Source organism: Myotis yumanensis, unplaced genomic scaffold (genome assembly GCF_028538775.1).
Source record: "Myotis yumanensis isolate MYYU_CA2020_CCGP unplaced genomic scaffold, mMyoYum1.0.hap1 SCAF_18, whole genome shotgun sequence".
NCBI lineage: Eukaryota > Metazoa > Chordata > Mammalia > Chiroptera > Vespertilionidae > Myotis > Myotis yumanensis.
The window spans coordinates 15297914-15308088 of NW_027223769.1; the positions used below are offsets into that span (position 1 = coordinate 15297914).

The 10175-nt window shown below is 57.2% G+C and overlaps 1 protein-coding gene across 1 annotated transcript; it reads left to right on the forward strand.

Annotated features, from left to right (window-relative positions):
• The first annotated feature begins 150 nt into the window (after window positions 1-150).
• Window positions 151-10169, forward strand: TAF1C (TATA-box binding protein associated factor, RNA polymerase I subunit C). Its single transcript, XM_070398039.1, is given in 16 exon segments — window positions 151-285; window positions 2761-2955; window positions 4220-4301; window positions 4520-4617; window positions 4693-4782; window positions 4880-4953; window positions 5561-5799; window positions 5942-6058; window positions 6129-6246; window positions 6332-6403; window positions 6561-6696; window positions 6869-7012; window positions 7694-7795; window positions 7797-7869; window positions 7956-8093; window positions 8171-10169. Coding segments are annotated over 15 exon segments (2598 nt in total). The 5' UTR covers window positions 151-285; window positions 2761-2817; the 3' UTR covers window positions 9148-10169.
• The last annotated feature ends 6 nt before the right edge of the window (window positions 10170-10175 follow it).

The window sequence follows — 10175 nt, forward strand, 5'->3', positions numbered from 1 at the left end:
TAGGTATTTCTACTGCGCAGGGCACTGCCGGCACGCCCATTCCCCCTCCGCCCGGGAGGTGGCGCTCTAGGGCGCTCGTGGGGCCAAGCTGGGAGGCGGGACTTTCTGCCTCGAAGGGAGCGCTTCCGGCCCGGCCCGGAAGACCATTCAGAGCTGCTGTGAGTCTCATCTTGAGAGGGTTCCCCGAGCAACGTTGCCGCTTTTGGGCTCCTTTGTGTCACGAGGCTCGGGCGAGCGTCACGTGGAAGCCCATTTCCCCGAAGAGCACGGCGAGGTCTGGGCCACGTGAGTGCGCGCGCCGCCGAGACTGCAGGGAGAGGGGTCCCGGAGAGCTCGGTCCCCTCCGCGCGGGTCCGCCGCCGGGAGCGGTGCGGTGTCGGGACGAGTCAGCCTACATCTGCGGAGTGGGTTATGAGCCTCCAGCTCTGCGCCTTCAGGTGGAAAGCGTGGCAGCAGCCGGTAGACAGCGCTGGCCTGGAGGAGGAGGGGGAGAGGCGGGTGGGGAGGACCGGCCGAGGAGGGCTGTGAGGGGAGGGGCCGTCCGGATCCCCTCACCCATTCCCTGCGATGGGCTCCCTTTTTGCCGCCTCCCGCGGGGAAGCGATGCGGCCTTGGAGTCTGAAGGGACCTGCGGGCCGCGGTGAGGTGGGGAAGCGAGGCTGCCTCGTCCGGAGGCTTTTCTGAGTCGCGGGCTCCCCCGACGCCCTCCGACCGCCTGGGCTTGTTGGAAGCGGTTAGGCCCCTTGCTCCTCTCGTTCGTTTATTCCTGGATTGGTTCCCGCAGCTTACTTGTACTGATGGCTGCCAGGTGGCAGATGCCAAGGCACTGGGGCTAAGCAAGTCCCTTTCCCATGGGGACTGTTAGAGCAGCTTTTAATCAAGCGGCTTCATCTTTAAGTGTGCAGTTGCCCATAGCCAGCGTGTTCCGGGGGAAGCACGCAGGGTTGCGGGAGGGCAGGGTTGGGGGAACTGGGAGAGGCTTCCTGACTTGAGACCTAAGGGTGAGTAGGGCTTTATAGGTGGGTGGGAAGGGCCTGGCACTCATTCGGAGCAGAGAGTGTGCACAGGCCCTGAGGTGAGGGAGAACCTAGAGGAGGGCGGTGTGGCTGGAGCCCGGTGAAGGTGTGTGTGTGTGCTGGTTTGTCAGGGGTGCAGCCACCCCCCGGAGGCTTGGTTGCTCCTTAACTTGTGGTTGGTACAGTCAGTCCTATGGAAGCCAGTGTTTTTTCACAGGGACTCACTGAGCACGTCTTTGGTTCCTGCCACTGCGCGCTCTGGCTTTGGAAAAGAGAATGACAGCAGCAGCCAGGCACCAGTAACGCCGGAATGAATCCGATACGGTTCTGGCCCTCAGAGAGCTTGCAGTCGAGTGGAAGAGATAAGAGGATACATATAAGCCACATTAGAGTGAGGCTGACATGCCAGAGAGACATATTCATTCATTTGACAAGTATTTACTGTGACGGGTATTTCATGGTCATAAGGATACATGGATGCACGGAGCTTACAGGATAAACTGATAAAATGCAGTGGCAGTTCCAAGGGGAAAGATCTGTGCTTACTAAGACTCCATGGCTAGTGTTTGCTTTTGGATGCACCGGAGAGAAGCAGTGCAGAACCTGAACTTCGAATCGGTTGGGGGATCAAGCTGTTGGCCTCGGGCAAGTGGCTCTTTCCTGAACTCCAAAATAGGGCAAATAGGAGAATAAAATATGTAGTGCCATGTCTGGCAGATATTTGTAGTCAGTAAGGGAGCACTGCTATTATTTTTTACTAGAGGCCCGGTGCACGAAATTCGTGCATGGGGGAGGGGGTCCCTCAGCCCGGCCTGCACCCTCTCCAATCTGGGACCCCTCGGGGGACATCCCTTTCACAATCCAGGACCTCTGGCCCCTAACTGCCCCCCTGCTGGCCTGGACAACCCCTATCTGCCCCCCCTGCTGGCCTTGTCGCCCCTAACCACCTCTGCCTCGGCCCCCGCCACCATGGCTTTGTCCAGGAGGACATCCAGAAGAAGACGTCTGGTCTAAGTAGCATATTTCCCTTTTATTAGTATAGATGTTAATTTAAAAAAGAAGGATGACGTGGCTACTTATACTTCTAGAGCATTTTGTATTTAAGCAAAGCTCTTTCACTAAGTTTATTTTTATTCAACACATAGTACATTTTCTGGAAGGAACTGTATTTGACAGAGAAATAAGTCTCAGTCCCTGGCTTTGGGGAACTTGAGTTAGTAGTAAGAGTGTAGGTTGAGTATAGGGCATGGGTAGTCTACAAATATGTAATTATAAAACCTAACAGCAATGATAGAAGTTGACTCCTCGCCACCTGTCTGACTTCATCCCCTACCACTCTTCTTGTTCTTTCTATGGCCTCCTAGTTACTTCTCAAACACTTCCTGCCCCAGGACTTTTGCACTTGCTATTTAGTGTGCCAGGAACCGTCTTCCTAGTTGAGGCTCTCTCCCTCATTTTGTGCAGGCTGTGCCAAATGCCACCCTCTCAACAAGGCTTTTCCTAGCTACTATGGCTAAAATCACACCCTTGGCCCATTGCCATCCCCTCCCTCATGGTTGGTTAGTAGGTTTTATTTTTTAAAGAATAGTTTATTGATTTTTAGAGAGAGGAAGGGGGAGGGAGAGAAACATCGATAATGTGAGAGCTGCCTCCTGCATGCTCCTGACCAGGGATTAAGCCCGCAACCCAGGTATGTGCCCTTGACCAGGAATCAAACTGGCAACCTTTTCACTCACTCTCCCAGGAACCCTGGAGGCCGTCGGTCAGATTCAGGCCTTTGAGAAGGCCAGTGTCTTCCAGGATGGACTTCCCCAGCTCCCTCCGCCCCACGTTGTTTATGACCGGCCCCCTTGGTCTGAGCGATGTCCCTGATACGTCCTTCATGTGCAGCTGGAGAGATGCCCTAACCCTGCCAGAGTCCCTGCCCCAGAACTCCAAGGTGAGGAGGCTGGAGAGCCCTGGCGGCTCCGGGGTGGGTACCTTCACTTGGCCTGTTTTCGAGCACTTACACCATTTGGCAGGAGTATAGAGTGGTCAGCAAGACTCAGGCTGAGCCAGAATCCCCTCCTCTGGGGTCCATGGGATGACCTGCCATCTACAGAGGCTTTACTGAGCAGGAGCTGTTGGCTTGCTCTTTCCTACCTCTCTCCCCAGACTCTCCTCCCCCTATTTGCTCGACAAATACTCATTGAACAGCCCCTACAATGTGCCAGATGCCTCATTAGGCCCTGGGAATCCAACATGAATAAGTCGGATGTTCTCCCTGCCCCAGTGGAACTTAGAGTTGGATTGAGTGGGAATAGACAAGTGAGCAGTCCACAGGACAAAATCATTACAAAGTGTGATAATAGCTTTGAGCAAAACCAAAAATATGCTGAGACAGCACAGTGGGGATGAGGCAGGGAGGGGAGGGGAGACCTTCTGGGACAGGAAGGGCAGCAGCTCTTTCCCTGGAAGCCTAAACCACCTGGCTGCTACTTGGAGACAGGCTGGCCAAGGCTCACTCCAGGCAGAAGCAAGTGGGTATGAAAATTAAGGGATTGTGGGGGCCTAGGGAGGGTACAGTGAGACTTTCTCGATGAGGAAGAGCTTAAGTCAAATAATAGCACTTATTATCTGGTATCCTATTGCCAGATAATAAGTATTATATTAAAACCACTAGGCACCCTGACCAGTGTGGCTCAGTTGGTTGGGCATCGTCCCGTGCACCTAAAGGTTGCCGGTTTGATTCCTGGTCAAGGCTTGTCAACTCTTCCATCCCCTGTGTGTTTGAGCGGAGCCATCCCCAGCCCTGCAGTGGGGAATGGGGTGGCCTGCGGGGGTCCGAACTAAGTCCATGAGATGTCCTGAGTGGAAATGAGAACCAGATAGGATTCAAGTCAGCCAGTAATGGTTCAGGGAGCTCCTTTGGGAGCCAGTGCAGCCTGGAGGTCGAAGGCACAGACTTTCTGGGTTCAAACCCAGCCCTTCTCTTTACTGGCTGTCAGGCTGTGCCAAGTGCCACCCTCTCAACAAGGCCTGGGACAAGTGACAGCCTCCCTGTGCCTCCATTTCTTCATCAGTAAAGCGATGATGGTCATCGTACCAACTCAGCAGGCTCTTTATGAGGATTGGATGTGTTAATAAAAGACAAGTGCTGGTGACAGTGCCTGTCCTGGGAGTGCACTCACTGCTATGTTGTTATCATGGTCACGTTTCTGCAGAATGGGGTGCCACACTTGCCCAAGGGCCTGCTCTGGGAGCCGGACACCCCTGGACCCCTTCCCTTGCTGCCTCCTGGTCCAGGTAAGGATTTTGGTCCTTGGGGACCCTCTCCCAAGCTGCTCCCCCGTTGCTTCTGTCCTCCATTCCTCCCTCCTCCCTGAGGCCTTCCCTCTCCCTGCTAATGCCCTCCACCTCCAGGATCCTTGGGTACCTCCAGTCACCTGGGACACGTGGCCCCACTTCTGGGCTCTTCCCAGTCCCCAGGACTGACCCCTTCCCCAACCTTACTCTTCTCTCAGATCCCTGGGACCCTGGCCTGACTGCCCAGGACCTGCTTTTCCGGGGAGCTCCCAAGTTCCGGAGACAGCCCCAGGCTGTGCTGGACGTTACTGAACAGGTGAGTGGCCCCACAGTGGACAGTACTGTGTGGCTGGAGCTGTGCTTAATGACCTGGTGTCCTCTCCTCCCACAGTTCAGCCGGTTCCTGTGGGACCATGGTGACATAGCCTTTGCCTCCCTGGGGAAACTGATGCTGGAGAATTTCAAACTGGAGGGAGCACGGGTGAGTAACCCTGGTCGGCCAGGAGAGGGGCTCCCATTTCACATCTCACATCAGGGGGAGCCCTAGGGTGCAAGCTTGACAAGGCCTTTCCATGCAGAGCTACTCTAAGAAGAAGACAGTGGTCAGTGTGAAGAGGATACTCGAGGACCTCGGTGGACACCAGCCCTGGGGGCAAGTGGCTAGTGAGAAAGGATGGGGTGGGTAGACCTAGCTGGTGCTGGGGATGTGGAAGGTACTAGACATGGATGGATCCAAGTTTCCATCACAATTACTCCCCAACCTATGCAGTCATGAGCCATGATACTCCTGCAAAACTCCCAATTCCACTAGCCTTAGGGGATGTGGGAATTTAAATTCATGGGCTGCAGGCATGGCTGCGTCCAAAGTTTTAAATAATGTTTGAAACAGGGCTTTGTCTCTTTATTTTCTCATCCACTTGCCCCTGCCTGGCTTAATCCCTAGGCAGTTTCCAAGTGCAGCAAGATGGCTTATGATTCCAAGGAAAGAGCCAGTGACTTTTCCTGGGGCACCATTAGACGTCAGGAAGGGTGTTGCTGGTTGGCTCAGCTGTCCTGCCCATCTGTGAGCCAATCACTATGGCCGGGGTGATGGAGTACTCGGGTGGCCAGGGCACAGCAATAGGGTGGGTTGGTTCCTACAGGAAGAAATTCTAGGTAGATTAAAAATGTGTCTACTGCACCTGACCTCTCTGGGGGTGGTACCCCGTCCTCCTCATCACTGCTACATCCTGATCCTCCTGCCATCCTCTTGTCCCCAGGTGTCCCTGGGCTTACTTCAGCCACCGACAGCGCCGGTTCTCCCTCCTCGGGGACCCGATCCTGGGCAAGTCAGTGTCGAACCTCCTGGGAGAGCTGCTATATGAGGAGCTGGCGATGCGATGGGAGCAGCTGCTCCTAGATGATGCTTTCACCGGAGGCGCATTGGCCTGGCTGCCTGGAAGGACGCCCCGGATCAGGCAGCTGGTCTACCCTGCAGGAGGTGCCTTGGACAAACTGTGTATCCTTTCTTGCTGGGCAGGATCCCAGCCAGCTCCCTCTAGTGGAGGAGGTGCTTTTGGCATGGTCCAGGGGAAGGGCAAGGAGTTGGGGGGCCCTCAGTGACCCAAGCTCGTAGCACTTATCCTTAGCGTGAGGCCCAGATTTCCAAGAGGTGCGTCTGACCCCAGGCAGTGACCCTCGGATCCTTGGGAACCCCGGCCACATTCAGCTCCGAGGACCTGTCCGGCAGGTGGTGACCTGCGCCGTGCAGGGAGAATGTAAGACCCTTAGCTACTTCCCTGCCCGCTGACCTGCTGCCTGACCCTGACCCTCTTCATTCCTCCGCAGCTCTGCTGGCTGTCCGTTCTGACTACCACTGTGCCCTGTGGAAGGTCAGCAGGCAGGGGCAGCCAGCCCCGCTCCAGGTGCTAAAGGTTGAGAAGGGGGCCACGGGGATCAACCTCAGGTAGGGGCTGAATTGGGCTGGTTGGCAAAGAGATAGGCGTGGGAGAAGGGGGTGGCATAGCACTAATCACACTTATGCCCTGTAGCCCTCACCTGCCCGGAGAGCTGGTTGTCTGCAGCCGTTCGGGAGCCGTCTGTCTGTGGACACCCCACGACGGGTAATGTCCCGTTCCCCAAAAACCTTCCACCCCACACACAGCTCCCCCTGAACTGCAGCCCATACTTCGCACACAATATGCCCTGGACCCAGGGCCCGGTTGCCCCGCATCTGCTCCCAACCCCATCTGCTCACCTCCCCACCCATGTCTCCCCAAGGCTTCAGCAAATCTACAAGGATCCTGAGACCCTTGTGTTTCGGGACCCGTCTCCTTGGCGTTGGGCAGACTTCACCGCCCACCCTCGGGTTCTGACTGTGGGTGACCGCACTGGAGTGAAAATTATCGACACTCAGGTGAGGGCTGGGGGATTGTCCCAGGCTCAGCAGTGGGATAGGGCAGATCCATGGGGTGGGGGCTAGCATGGGGCCTCCCAGGGCATGAGAAGCAGCAGGGCCAGGGAATCCAATAGACTGGAGGTGCCCCAAACCTCGGACTGTGGGAGGGCTGACCTGGCTTTCTCCCCAGGGTCCGCCAGGCTGTGGTTTGCTGCTCTTCCGTGTGGGGGCAGAAGCATCATGCCAGAAAGGGGAACGTGTCCTGCTAACCCAGTACCTGGGGGAGTGCGGCCCCGATTCTCTGCAGCCCACACTCCATCTCATTTGTACCCAGGTGAGTGCCACCTTCCCCCTCCTGTCCCTTGTGCACTGTCTCAGCCAGCCCCTAGAGAGGGTCCTGGCACAGCTAACTGCAGGTGAAATAAGAATCACGAAACCCTAATGAGTCTCTGGCTGAAACATGCTAACTAGCGGGTGGGTACAGCCTGCCGGGGGTGACAACTGAGCAAGGCTTTGAGGTGCTGGTGGAGATGGGCCAGGTGAGGAGGAAAGGCATGGAGTGGAGAGCAGTCTTTGCAACGCTGGACACTTCCCCGTGTGCTCAGGAAAGGGAAAGAGGTCTGAGGGTCTGGCCCCCCATCACACTACCTGCCCGCCCCCCGCCCTCCTCCACACACACAGACACACAGGGCGTTAGTAGGTGTGTCAAGCATAGGTTCCAAGGGCTGGTAAATCAGGAGAAGGCTGGGTGAAAGCTGGGTGGGTTTCTATCCACACCTCTCCTGAGCTCCCTTCTCCCAGCTGTGCCATCAGGATGACAGATGGTGCTGCCCACTTGGGAAATGCTCCTGTGTGGGTCTGGGCACATGAAGGTGGAGAGGTGGTCAGGGCCAGGCACAGTGCATGACCACTTGGGGTTTTGCACTCATCCTGAGCGCCACATGGGGCCACATCAGACCCTCTTCTCCATCTCAGTTCTATGTCTCTTCTGTCTCATTGCTGCTCGGGCCTTCAGTTCTCACTCTACCTGATGGATGAACGCCTCCCGTTGGTGCCCGTGTTGAAGTGGGACCACAGCCTCCCCTCGGCTCCCCTGCTGGCCCAGCTGCTGCCGCCACCCCCGCCCTGGCTGCGCGAGGCCGCTGCTCCTCGGAGGCCAGGGCGGGCAGCTGCAGCTGCTGCACATCACAGGTGAGGTCCAGTGAGGGCAGGACGCGCGTGGAAGATGGGCAGGGCTGGGGCCTGGACAGGACCTCAGCTGCCTGTCCTTCTTCCAGGGGAGGGGGCCTCCACACCCCGGCTGGCAGGGCCCCCCCAGTCTCTCCCTTCCAGGAGTGATTCCCTCTCCGCATTCCCTCTGCTGGAGCCCAGGAGTCAGTGGCAGCTGCAGGAACGTCTACAAGCGCCAACCATAGGTGTGCTAGGCTGAGGGAGTGAGTTTGGGGGGCTGCACCCCTGCCAGCCTTGGACTCACTGTCATTTCTGTCTTCAGGTCTGGCCGCCACCATCCTATCTTCTTCCCCCACACCAGTCCTGTCGCTCTTCCAACTCTCAGCGGCTGGAGATGTTTTCCACCAGCGCCTCCACCTCCGGGAAGACCCCAGGCCTCCCAGTGACCCCAGGCCCAACTGCCATGCCCCCACGGCTTCCTGGAGCCCCCAGGCCACGGCTTGCTGTCGCAGGTGGCTGAAGGCCCTTCTGGAGGTGCCACCGGCTCCCCCTGTGTGGGCCGCACCCACCTTTTCCCACCGCCGTCTGCTGAGCTTCAAGGAGCAGCAGAAGGTTGAAGGGAAAGTGCCAGAGGGTCTCCGGGCGGCCATGGCCCAAGGGCGGCTACTGCAGCAGAGGGACCTGGGCTCGCTTCCCACAGCAGAGCCACCGCCAGGCCCCGAGCCAGGCCCCAAGGATGAACTCAGTGAGCGATTGGAGGCAGCCTGGGAAGGCCCAATGGCTGCCTGGTGGGAGCAGCAGCAGGAAAGGACCTCCAGGCCCGGGAGGCAGCCGAAGCGGCACAAGCGGCGGATGCAGCTGTCCAATACCTTCTCCTCGCTCAGCGGCCACCTGGACCTCTCGGGGGCCACCAGTCCCCCTCATAGCCCAGACTGGACGTCCCCTGTGTCAAGGCCTCGGTCCCCAGTGACGTTGCCCTCCCAGGAGTTGACCCAGGATCTGTGGGCCCAGGGTATCCCCTCAGAGCGGCAGCAGACCCTTCGGGACTATATGGCCAAGCTACCTCTTCAAGGGAACACTCCAGAAAGTGCCTCTGCGTCCCTCTCCCAGACCTCCAGTACCCGGGCCACCCCCTCCAGACAGCGGACCCTCCGGGACTGCACAGCTGAGTTGCCACCCCACAGGGACACCCCGCCCTTCTCCCAGACCTCCAGCATCTGGGCCACCCCCTCCAGGCAGCAGGTGCGCGTCCTCTCTGGCTCTCAGCCACACCGGAAGAAGCCGCGCATGGGCTTCTGAGTGCCTGGGAAGCTGCTCCCCTACCTCTGGGGAGCCCCTGGTCCCGGACCAGCTGTGCCTTCTGTGACTGGAACTTATGGAGTGGAGAGGGAACAGTCTCAGGGTACAGACCTGCTTCCTGGGGGCCACTGTGATGGAAGGCGTCCAAACGTGATTTGGAGCCAAGTAGGAGGAATAGGAACAACAAAACTAGTTTCTCCTTTTCCTGAAGATACTTCCAGAGGCGGGTTGACGGCCCCAGGGGTCCTGTCCTGAGGGTCTGTCGTCAGGAGGCAGCACTGTGCTTGACGCAGGGGCTCTAGTCAGGCCCTTGGCTCCACCTCATGCAGGCTGTGTCCCCTGTGTCCCCTAGTCAGCTCCTCGCCGTGGTCGGGGCAGTGAAACGAGACACTGAGGAGCTGCTGGTGCCTGGTGGTCGGTGGGTGTGGGCAGCTGCTGTGGGCTCGGTTGTGTGTGGTACAGTTTCTCCCAGGAGCTGATGTTTTTGTAGAGGGAGACACTTTGGACCCATCTTTAGGGATTGAATAAATTTGTCTCCTGAGCATGGTTTTGAATGATAGTTTCTAGGACTTGGAGACGTTGCTTTTTAAAAAATATATATTTTATTGATTTTTTACAGAAAGGAAGGGAGAGGGATAGAGAGTTAGAAACATTGATGAGAGAAACATTGATCAGCTGCCTCCTGCCCACCTACTGGGGATGTGCCCACAACCAAGGTACATGCCCTTGACCAGAATCGAACCTGGGACCTTTCAGTCCGCAGGCCGATGCTCTCTCCACTGAGCCAAACCGGTTAGGGCACTGGTTGCTTTTGATGTCTAAGGCATAAAGTTCTTTTCCCCCAAAGCTCTGTAGCTGGTGGGAGATGGTGCTGTCCGGTGAGGAAAACACCCACCTGAAGCTGCACAGGACGCCGGATCTGCTCCAGATCAATCACACGTGGAGAGAGGAATGGCCTTATCTCAGGGTGTCTGATGAAATGGCTCACGTGACTCGCGCAGATATTAAATAATTTGACAACACATTAC